The sequence below is a fragment of the Numenius arquata genome, unplaced genomic scaffold (genome assembly GCF_964106895.1).
Source record: "Numenius arquata unplaced genomic scaffold, bNumArq3.hap1.1 HAP1_SCAFFOLD_1704, whole genome shotgun sequence".
Classification (NCBI taxonomy): Eukaryota; Metazoa; Chordata; class Aves; order Charadriiformes; family Scolopacidae; genus Numenius; species Numenius arquata.
In genome coordinates this window covers 1-12,215 of record NW_027415146.1, presented here as the reverse complement: position 1 = coordinate 12,215, position 12,215 = coordinate 1, and the positions used below count along the sequence as shown (strand labels likewise).

The 12,215-nt window shown below is 63.6% G+C and overlaps 1 protein-coding gene across 1 annotated transcript; it reads right to left on the bottom strand.

The window, feature by feature from the left end:
* Positions 1 to 3,959: 3,959 nt before the first annotated feature.
* On the bottom strand, positions 3,960 to 11,735 carry LOC141478406 (histone-lysine N-methyltransferase SETD1A-like; the record flags this gene model as incomplete). Its single annotated transcript, XM_074167492.1, has 6 exons — positions 3,960 to 4,133; positions 5,382 to 5,519; positions 6,162 to 6,281; positions 8,640 to 8,750; positions 8,829 to 8,998; positions 11,460 to 11,735. Coding segments are annotated over 6 exons (989 nt in total), but the record flags the coding sequence as incomplete, so codon positions are not given.
* Positions 11,736 to 12,215: the final 480 nt, after the last annotated feature.

Sequence of the window (12,215 nt, the reverse complement as noted above, 5' to 3'; positions counted from 1 at the left end):
GAGGGGCGGGGGTGGGGGGGGAGGGGCCCGGATGCCTTGTGTGTGGTTGTGTGTGTGTGTTTTGGGGGGGGGGGTGGGGTTGGGGGGGGGGGTCCAAGGCCATCGACCGAGGGGACCCCGGGGGCGGGGGGAGGGGAGGGGTTTGGGGGGGGGGGGGGGGAGGGGAAACGGTGACGTAAAGAGGAGGGGGAGGGGTCAACGTGACGGGAAACGGGGAAGTGGGGGGGGAGGGGGGGAATGTGGGGCCCGTACGGACCAATGGGTGCCCCCCCCCCCCCCCAAACCCCCTGTCCCCCCTCCCGGACCCCCCCCAAAACCCCTGGGGCCCCCCCGAACTCCTGGCCCTCCCCCCCAATCCCCCCCCCCCCCCCCCCCAATGGACAACCCAAAACCCTGCCCCCCCCACCCCCCCCCCGAAATCCAGGACCCCCCCCCCAAACCCTTGGGCCCCCCCTGGACCCCCCCCCCAAAACCCCGGGTCCCCCCCAAAACCCTGCCCCCACCCCCCCTCCGAACCCCCTAGGGCGCCCCCTCCCATCTTGGGGTCCCCCCCCCCCCCCCTTTAATCCCCCCCCCCCCCCAACTCCTGGACGATTGGGACCTCCCCTGAATATTGGGGTGTCCCCCCCAAATCCAGGATCCCCTGAGCCCCCCCCCCAATATTGGGGTGTCCCCCCCCAATCCAGCATCCCCTGAGCCCCCCCAAGAATATTGAGGTGTCCCCCCTCAATCCAAGATCCCCTGAGCCCCCCCCCAATATTGGGGTCCCCCCCAAGGAATATTGGGGTGTCCCCCCCAATCCAGGATCCCTTCAGCCCCCCCCCCAATCCAAGATCCCCTGAGCCCCCCCCCCCCCAATATTGGGGTGTCCCCCCCCAATCCAAGATCCCCTGAGCCCCCCCCCCAATATTGGGGTGTCCCCCCCTCAATCCAGGATCCCCTGAGCCCCCCCCCAATATTGGGGTCCCCCCCAGAATATTGGGGTCCCCCCCCAAATCCAGCATCCCCTGAGCCCCCCCCCACTATTGGGGTGTCCCCCCCAATCCAAGATCCCTTCAGCCCCCCCCCCCAATATTGGGGTCCCCCCCCCAAAATCCAGCATCCCCTGACCCCCCCCCCCCAATATTGGGGTGTCCCCCCCCAATCCAGGATCCCTTGACCCCCCCCCAGAATATTAGGGTCCCCCCCAAGGAATATCGGGGTTCCCCCCCCCATCAAAGATCCCCTGAGCCCCCCCCAATATTGGGGTGTCCCCTAAGAATATTGGGGTCCCCCCAAATCCAGCATCCCCTGAGCCCCCCCTCCCCAATATTGGGGTGTCCCCCAAATCCAAGATCCCCTTGAGCCCCCCCCAGAATATTGGTGTCCCCCCCCCAATCCAAGATCCCCTGAGCCCCCCCCCAATATTGGGGTCCCCCCCAAGGAATATTGGGGTTCCCCCCAATCCAAGATCCCTTCAGCCCCCCCCCCCAATATTGGGGTGTCCCCCCCCAATCCAGCATCCCCTGAGCCCCCCCCATATTGGGGTCCCCCCCCCCAGAATATTGGGGTGTCCCCCCCCAAATCCAGGATCCCCTGAGACCCCCCCCCAATATTGGGGTGTCCCCCCCCAATCCAAGATCCCTTCAGCCCCCCCCCCAATATTGGGGTGTCCCCCCCCCCCAATCCAAGATCCCCTGAGCCCCCCCCAATATTGGGGTGTCCCCCCCCACCCCCCAAAGTGGGGGTTCCCCCCCCCCAGACACAGACGCCGTTTCTCAAAGCTCGGTGGCCAATTTATAAAAAGGGGGGGGGGGGGGGCGGCGGGGGGGGGGAGGGGGAGAAGTTTGGGGGGGTGGGGGGGGGGGCACCCCCATATCAACATTATGTACAGAGAGAAAAAAGGGGGGGGGGGGGGGGGCATTTACAGGGTATTTACACCCCCCCCCGGGGGTATTTACAGAGCGGGGGGGGGGGGTGGGGGGGGAGGGGGATGGACCCCCCCCGCCCCCCCTCGGGGTGTCCCCCCCCCCCAAAATCATCCCCATCCCCCCCCCTCCCCCCCCCCCCCGAGTTTCTACAAGAAACAGCCAAAAAGACGAGGCGCCTCCTCCGGGGGGGGGTGGGTGTGACGTCACGGTGACGTCACGATGCTCCACCCCCCCCCCCCTCCAGTGATGTCACTGCCTTAGGCAGGGGGGGGGGGGGGAGGAGGAGGAGGGGGTGGCGACGTCATGGCGGACGCGGTGATGTCACGGAAGACGCGGTGATGTCATGGCACCCCTGGTGACGTCATGGGGGACCCTGGTGACGTCACGGAGGACGCGGTGACATCATAGAGGATGTGGCGATGTCATGGCACCCCTGGTGATGTCATAGAGGGCCCTGGTGACATCACGGGGGACCCTGGTGACATCATGGCACCCCTGGTGACATCATGGGGGACCCTGGTGATGTCATGGAGGACATGGTGACGTCATGGAGGACGTGGTGACGTCATGGCACCCCCTGGTGACGTCATGGGGGACCCTGGTGACATCATGGCGACCCTGGTGACGTCACGGGGGACCCTGGTGACATCATGGCGACCCTGGTGACATCATGGCACCCCTGGTGATGTCATGGGGGACCCTGGTGACATCATGGGGGACCCTGGTGACGTCACAGAGGACGCGGTGACATCACGGTGACCACGATGACATCATAGAAGGCCCTGGTGACGTCACGGAGGACGCGGTGACATCACGGCACCCCCTGGTGACGTCACGGGGGACCCATGTGACATCATAGAGGGCCCTAGTGACGTCACGGTGACCACGACGACGTCACGGGGGACCCTGGTGACGTCACAGCGCCCCCCCCCCCGATGACATCACAGCGCCGACGGCGGCAACCCGAGGCCAAGGGCGGCCACCGCCGTGTCAACCACGGTGGCCCCACGCGTCAACGGCGGTGGCTTCAAGCCAAGGGTGGTGGCCACAGGTCAACAACGGCGGTGGCCACAGGTCAACCCTGGTGGCCACACGTCAAGTACGGTAGCCACAGGTCAACCAGGGCGGCCTCCCGTCAACAACAGTGGTGGCCACATCTCAACCACGGTGGCCTCAAGCCGCCTTGAGGTGTCCTCCCCCCAACCCCGGTGGCCACAAGTCAACCCTGGTGGCCTCAAACCAACCCTGGTGGCCTCAAGTCAACAACGGTGGTGGCCACGTCTCAACTACGGTGGCCTCAAGTCAACCTTGGTGGCCTCAAGTCAACTCCTGGTGGCCACACGTCAACAACGGCGGTGGCCACGTCTCAACTACGGTGGCCTCACGTCAACCCTGGTGGCCTCAAACCAACCCTGGTGGCCACACATCAACAACGGTGGCCTCAAGCCACCTTGAGGTGCCCTCTCTCCAACCCTGGTGGCCACACATCGAGTATGGTAGCCGCATATCAACCATGGTGGCCTCACGTCAACAACGGTGGTGGCCACATCTCAACCCTGGCGGCCACACGTCAAGTATGGTAGCCACACGTCAACAAGGGTGGTGGCCTCACGTCAACCCTGGTGGCCACATGTCAACCAGGGTGGTGGCCTCACGTCAACCCTGGTGGCCACACATCAAGTACGGTAGCCACAGGTCAACCAGGGTGGCCTCACGTCAACAAGGGTGGTGGCCACACATCAACCCTGGTCGCCTCATGTCAACCCTGGTGGCCACACGTCAACCACGGTGGCCTCACGTCAACCACGGTGGTGGCCACGTCTCAACTACGGTGGCCTCACGTCAACCCCGGTAGCCTCAAACCAACCCTGGTGGCCACACGTCAACAATGGTGGCGGCCTCGAGTCAACCACGGTGGTGGCCTCGCGCAGGTCAACCCTTGGTGGGGGCAGGTCAACCCTCGGCGGCTTCAAACCAAGCGCGGTGGCCTCCGACCCACCGGGGAGACCACCCCCTCAGCCCCGGTGGCTAGCGGGGCGCCGGCGGGGGCTAGTTGAGGGTGCCGCGGCAGCTCTCGGTGCGGCAGAGACAGGGGATCTTGGTGTCCTCGATGGGGAACTTGTAGTCGTAGGTGATCTCCTCGTTGACCCCGATGGGCTGCTTGGAGTAGATGACGATCTTCTTCTGGGCCTCGATGGTGATGACCTTGGCGTAGCAGTTGGGCTGGGGGGGGGGAGAGGAGGGGGACACGGGGTGACTCGCCAGCCGAGGTGGCCACAAGTCAACCGTGGTGGGCTTGAAGCCAACTACGGTGCTCTCACACCAACCGTGGTGGCCTCATCTCAAAAACGGCGGCCTCCAACCAAGCGTGGTGGCCTCAGGTCAACCACGGTGGTTTTGAACCAACTGGGGTGGTCTCACAACCACCATGGTGGCCACCCGTCAACCCCGGTGGCCTCAAACCAAGCGTGGTGGCCTCAAGCCACCTTGAGGTGCCCTCCCTCCAACCACGGTGGCCTCAAACCAAGGGTGGTGGCCACACGCCAACCACACGTCAACAACAGTGGTGGCCACACGTCAACCATGGTGGCCTCAAACCAAGCGTGGTGGCCACAAGCCACCTTGAGGTGCCCTCCCTCCAACCACGGTGGCCTCAAACCAACCCTGGTGGCCTCAAGTCAACTCCTGGTGGCCACACGTCAACAACGGTGGTGGCCACGTCTCAACTACGGTGGCCACACGTCAACCATGGTGGCCTCAAACCAAGGGTGGTGGCCACAAGCCAACCACGATGGCCACACGTCAACAACGGTGGTGGCCACGCGTCAACCGTGGTGGCCTCAAACCAAGCATGGTGGCCGCAAGCCAACCACGATGGCCACACGTCAACAACGGTGGTGGTCTCAAGTCAACCCCGGTGGCCTCAAGCCACCTTGAGGTGCCCTCCCTCCAACCACGGTGGCCTCAAACCAAGGGTGGTGGCCGCAAGCCAACCACGATGGCCACACGTCAACAACGGTGGTGGCCACGCGTCAACCGTGGTGGCCTCAAACCAAGCGTGGTGGCCACAAGCCAACCATGATGGCCACACGTCAACAACGGTGGTGGTCTCAAGTCAACCCCGGTGGCCTCAAGCCACCTTGAGGTGCCCTCCCTCCAACCATGGTGGCCTCAAACCAACCCTGGTGGCCTCAAGTCAACTCCTGGTGGCCACACGTCAACAACGGTGGTGGCCACGTCTCAACTACGGTGGCCACACGTCAACCATGGTGGCCTCAAACCAAGGGTGGTGGCCTCGGGTCAACCCACGGTGGCCTCAAGCCAACCCATGGTGGCCTCAAGCCACCTTGAGGTGCCCTCCCTCCAACCACGGTGGTCTCATGTCAACTATGGTGGCCTCAAGTCAACCTTGGTGGCCCCGAGGCAACCCTGGTGGGACCCTGGGGACCTTGGGGACACCCCGGGGCTCACCGTGCAGCAGTGGTTGATGAAGCGGGCCAAGTTGCCGCATTTGGTGGCGTCGATGATGGTGTCGTGGTCCACCCGGAAGAGGTAACTGCTGCCGATGCCCTCCTGCACGTAGCGCTTCTCCCGCATGTCGGCCACCACCTGGGGGAGGGGACACGGGGGCTCCAGGGGGGCTGGGAGGTGGCCACGGGGTGATGGGAGGTGGCCACGAGGTCTTTGGTGGCCACCAAGGGAGGTGGGAGGTGACCACGGGGTGGTTGGAGGTGGCCACGAGGTCTTTGGTGGCCGTCAAGGGAGGTGGGAGGTGACCACGGGGTGGTTGGAGGTGGCCACGAGGTCTTTGGTGGCTGTCAAGGGAGGTGGGAGGTGGCCATGAGGTGATGGGAGGTGGCCATGGGGTGGTTGGGGGTCACCAAGGGAGACGGGAGGTCCCCAGAAGGTGGTGGGAGGTCCCCATGAGGTACTTGGTGGCCATCAAGGGAGGTGGGAGGTGGCCACGGGGTGATTGGGTGTGATAGGAGGTGGCCACGAGGTCTTTGGTGGCTGTCAAGGGAGGTGGGAGGTGGCCATGAGGTGCTGGGAGGTGGCCACGGGGTGGTTGGGGGTCACCAAGGGAGACGGGAGGTCCCCAGAAGGTGGTGGGAGGTCCCCATGAGGTACTTGGTGGCCATCGAGGGAGGTGGGAGGTGGCCACGGGGTGGTTGGTGGCCACCGAAGATGACGGGAGGCGGTCCCCAAGGACGGCGGGAGGTCCCCGTGGGGCGGTGGGGGGCGAGGACTGACCTGTCGGATGTTCTGCCCCACGTACTCGATGACCATCTCGTCGGCGGCGATGGGCTCCATGGCAAAGAGCCCCCACTCGTGGATCCGGCTCCGCCCGAAGCGCAACCGCTTCTTCCGGAACTGGGGACAACGGGGACAAACGGGGACACGTCACCGTGGGGGCCACCACGGGGACACGTCATCGTGGGGACACGTCATCGTGGGAACCACCACGGGGACACGTCATTATGGGAACCACCACAGGGACACGTCATCGTGGGGACACGTCACCACGGGGACCACCACGGGGACACGTCATCGTGGGGACAACATGGGACATGTCATCATGGGGACACGTCATCATGGGAACCACCACGGGGACACGTCATCGTGGGGACACGTCACCACGGGGACCACCATGGGGACACGTCATCATGGGGATACGTCACCACGGGGACACGTCATCGTGGGGACACGTCACCACAGGGACCACCATGGGGACACGTCATTGTGGGGATACGTCACCACAGGGACCACCATGGGGACACGTCATTGTGGGGACCATCATGGGGATCACCACGGGGACACGTCATTATGGGGACACGTCACCACGGGGACCACCACGGGGACACGTCATCGTGGAGACAACATGGGACATGTCATCATGGGGACACGTCATCATGGGAACCACCACAGGGACACGTCATCGTGGGGACACATCACCACGGGGACACGTCATCGTGGGGACCATCATGGGAACCACCACGGGGACACGTCATTCTGGGAACCACCACAGGACACGTCATCGTGGGGACACGTCACCATGGGGACCACCATGGGGACACGTCATCATGGGGACACATCACCACGGGGACCACCACGGGGACACGTCATCGTGGGGACAACATGGGACATGTCGTCATGGGGACACGTCATCATGGGAACCACCACAGGGACACATCATCGTGGGGACACGTCATCATGGGAACCATCATGGGAACCACCACGGGGACACGTCATCGTGGGGACACATCACCATGGGGACCACCATGGGGACACGTCATCGTGGGGACACGTCATCGTGGGGACAACACGGGACACGTCAGCACGGGGACAACCCACCATGGGGATCTTGAGGACACGGGGGAAACTGGGAACAAGGGACACTGAGGACATGGGGGACACCAGGATGGAAGGACACCAAGATGGGGGGACACCGAGGACACCAGGATGAGGAATACCAAGATGGGGGGACACCAGGACAAGGGACACTAAGGACATGGGGGACACCAGGGGACGTCAGGATGGAGGGACACCAAGACGAGGAACATCAAGATGGGGAACACCAGAGAACACCAGGATGGAGAGACACCGGGATGAAGAACACCAGGATGGAGGGACACCAGGATGGAGGGACACCAAGACATGTGAGGGGACGCAGATGCCACCCCCCCCCCCCCCCCCGCCCCCCTGCGTCTTCCCCGTGTCCCCACCTTGAGCTGGTTGAGCTTGAGGAGGTCACTGTCCAGGGGTGGGGGGGACACTGAGGACACGGGGGACACCAGGACAAGGGGGAAACCAGGATGGAGGGACACCAAGATGGAGGGACACCAGAGAACACCAGGATGATGGAGGGACACCAGGATGGAGGGACACCAGAGAACACCAGGATGGAGGGACACCAGGATGGAGGGACACCAGGATGGAGGGACACCAGGATGGAGGGACACCAGAGAACACCAGGATGGAGGGACACCAGGATGAAGAACACCAGGATGGAGGGACACCAGGATGAAGAACACCAGGATGGAGGGACACCAAGATGAGGAACATCAGGATGGAGGGACACCAAGATGGGGAACACCAGAGAACACCAGGATGGAGGGACACCAAGATGAGGAACATCAGGATGGAGGGACACCAAGATGGAGGGACACCAAGATGGAGGGACACCAAGATGGAGGGACACCGGAGAACACCAGGATGGAGGGACACCAGGATGAAGAATACCAGGATGGAGGGACACCAAGACGGAGGGACACCAAGATGAGGAACACTGGAGAACACCAGGATGGAGGGACACCAAGATGGAGGGACACCAGAGAACACCAGGATGGAGGGACATCAGGATGGAGGGACACCAAGATGGAGGGACACCGGAGAACACCAGGATGGAGGGACGCCAAGAGGAGGAACATCAGGATGGAGGAACATCAAGATGAGGAACACCAGGATGGAGGAACACCAGGATGGAGGGACACCAAGATGAGGGACACCAAGATGGAGGGACACCAAGATGGAGGGACACCAGAGAACACCAGGATGGAGGGACACCAAGACGAGGAACATCAGGATGGAGGAACATCAAGAGGAGGAACATCAGGATGGAGGGACACCAAGATGAGGAACATCAGGATGGAGGGACACCAAGACACGTGAGGGGACGCAGATGCCACCACCCCCCCTCCCGGCCCCCCCGCGTCCTCCCCGCGTCCCCACCTTGAGCTGGTTGAGCTTGAGGAGGTCACTGTCCAGGGGGGCGGCCGAGCCCATGGCGCTGAGGAGCCTCCGCTGCTCCGAGCGCCGTTCCGACAGGACGCGGTTGGGACCCTGTCGGAGAAGGGACAACGGGTGAGGACGGGAGGGTGGGGACGGGGAGGGGACGCGCGGGGGGCGGTGGGACCTCACCTGGGTGTCGGGGAGGTCGGGGTCCTGGGGTGGGGCGGGGGTGGGGTGGAGGTACCGGGCCTTCTCCCGCCGGCTGATGGGGTAGTAGCCCTCGCTGCGGGCGCTGCCCGTCCGGTGCTGCCGGCCCTCGGGCCACCGGCCACCGCCCCGTGGGCTCTGGCCACGCGTCAGTGACGGCGTCAAGGGACAAACCCAACGGGAGGGGAAGGGGAAGGGGGTGGTGGCGTCGGGCCACCGAGGAACCACGGGCCACAGGAACCATCTCCGTGGCTCCAGTGAGCATCTACCCAACGACGGTGGCCCCAAGAGCCATCTCTGTGGCCTCAAAGACCCATCTCCATGGCCTCAAAGACCATTGACCCAACGATGGTGGCCCCAAGACCCATCTCCATGGCCTCAAAGACCATTGACCCAACGATGGTGGCCCCAAGAGCCATCTCCGTGGCCCCAGTGAGCATCTACCCAACGATGGTGGCCCCAAGAGCCATCTCCATGGCCCCAGTGAGCATCTACCCAACGATGGTGGCCCCAAGAGCCATCTCCGTGGCCTCAAAGACCATCTCCATGGTCCCAATGACCATTGACCCAACGATGATGGCCCCAAAGACCATAAACCCAATGATGGTGGCCCCAAGACCCATCTCCGTGGCCTCAAAGACCCATCTCCATGGCCCCAATGACCATCCCCATGGCCCCAATGACCATAAACCCAACGATGGTGGCCCCAAAGACCATCTCCATGGCCCCAAGACCCATCTCCATGGCCCCAAAGACCATAAACCCAACGATGATGGCCCCAAGAGCCATCTCCATGGCCCCAAGAGCCATCTCCGTGGTCCCAATGACCATAAACCCAACGATGGCGGCCCCAAGAGCCATCTCCATGGCCCCAAAGACCCTTCTCTATGTCCCCAAGACCCATATCCTTGTCCCTGATGACCATAAACCCAACGATGGTGGCCCCAAGAGCCATCCCCATGGCCCCAAGACCCATCTCTGTGTCCCCAATGACCATAAACCCAACGATGATGGCCCCAAAGACCATCTCTGTGGCCCCAAAGAACACCGACCCAACCATCATGGCCCCAATGACCATTGACCCAACATCCTTGACCCCAAAGTCCATCCCCACGTCCCCACCACCAAGGAACCCAACGTTCCTGACCCCCAAAGCCCATCCCTACGTCCCCACCACCAACAGACCCTACATCCTTGACCCCACCATCAATGAACCCAACGTTCCTGACCCCCAAAGCCCATCCCTACGTCCCCACCACCACCAGACCCCCCACCCTTCACCCCAACTTGAACACACGCAACGTTCCTGACCCCAAACCCCATCCCCATGTCCCCACCACCAACACACCCCACATCCTTGACCCCACCACCAAGGAACCCAACATTCCTGACCCCTAACCTCCATCCCCACGTCCCCACCACCAACACACCCCACATCCTTGACCCCACCACCAAGGAACCCAACATTCCTGACCCCTAACCTCCATCCCCACGTCCCCACCACCACCAGACCCCACATCCTACACCCCACCATCAACGAACCCAACGTTCCTGACCCCCAAACCCCATCCCCACGTCCCCACCACCACCAGACCCCCCACCCTTCACCCCACCACCAAGGAACCCAACGTTCCTGACCCCCAAACTCCGTCCCCACGTCCCCACCACCAACAGACCCCATATCCTTGACCCCAACATCAACGAACCCAACGTTCCTGACCCCCAACCTCCATCCCCACGTCCCCACCACCACCAGACCCCATATTCTTGACCCCAACATCAACGAACCCAACGTTCCTGACCCCCAAACCCCATCCCCACGTCCCCACCACCAACAGACCCCACATCCTTGACCCCAACATCAACGAACCCAACGTTCCTGACCCCCAACCTCCATCCCCACGTCCCCACCACCAACAGACCCTACATCCTTGACCCCACCACCAAGGAACCCAACGTTCCTGACCCCCAACCTCCATCCCTACGTCACCACCACCAACAGACCCCATATTCTTGACACCAAAATCAACGAACCCAACGTTCCTGACCCCCAACCTCCGTCCCCACGTCCCCACCACCAACAGACCCTACATCCTTGACCCCAAAGTCCATCCCCACCTCCCCAACATCAAGGAACCCAACGTTCCTGACCCCCAACCTCCATCCCCACGTCCTCACCACCAACAGACCCCACATCCTACACCCCACCATCAACGAACCCAACGTTCCTGACCCCCAAACTCCATCCCCACGTCCCCACCACCACCAGACCCCATATTCTTGACCCCAACATCAACAAACCCAACGTTCCTGACCCCCAACCTCCATCCCCACGTCCCCACCACCAACAGACCCCCCACCCTTCACCCCATCACCAAGGAACCCAATGTTCCTGACCCCCAACCTCCATCCCCACGTCCCCACCACCACCAGACCCCCCACCCTTCACCCCACCACCAAGGAACCCAACGTTCCTGACCCCCAAACCCCATCCCCACGTCCCCACCACCACCAGACCCCCCACCCTTCACCCCACCACCAAGGAACCCAACGTTCCCGACCCCCAAAGCCCATCCCCACGTCCCCAGCAGCCCCGCCCCTGCCCCAGGATATCTGTGTGGTGCACCCAGTGGGTGTCGTTGAGCCAGTGGGTGCCGCTGTCCTCCTGCAGGAGGCGCTGGTAGGTGAGACGCAGGAAGGCCATGTCCTCGGCGTCCAACCCCCCGCTCCAGATGTCGTAGAGGATGGTCATCTGCTCGAACTCGCTGCGGGGGGGGAACTCCACACCGCCCCCCCCCGTCACCCCCCCTCGGGGGCGCAGGCGGGGCCCCCCGCCCCCTTCTTCATCCCCAACGTCTCCGTCCTCCTCCTCCTCGCTGCCGCTTGTCTCTTCGCCGGAGGAGGAAGAGGAGGAGGAGGAAGAGGGGGAGGAGGAGGAGGAGGAGGAAGAGGAAGGGGGGGGCGGGGGGGGGCGGTGGCGTTTGCGCCGCCGAGGGGGGGGTTGGGGGAGGGGTCGAAGGGGGAGGGGTCCTCCCGTTTCTTTTGGGGGGGGGAGGAGGAGGAGGGGGGGGGGGAACCCCGAGACCTTCCCCCGTCCCCCCGACCACCTCCTCGGGGGCTTCCAGCACCTCGGCTTCCAGCCGCGGCGGGGGGGGGACGAGGGGGGGGCCGAGGTGGGGGGCGGAGGTATCGGGGGGGTGGTGTGGGGGGGCGACCGTCGAGTTTTCGGGGGGGGATTTTTGGGGGGGCGGGGGGGGAGCGGCTCGTAAAGGCATGGCGTAATTGTGTTCCAGCAAAACCGGGGGGGCTCCCCCACTTTCTTCCTCCCCCCCCCCATCCTCCTCCTCCTCTTCTTCTTCTTCTTCCTCC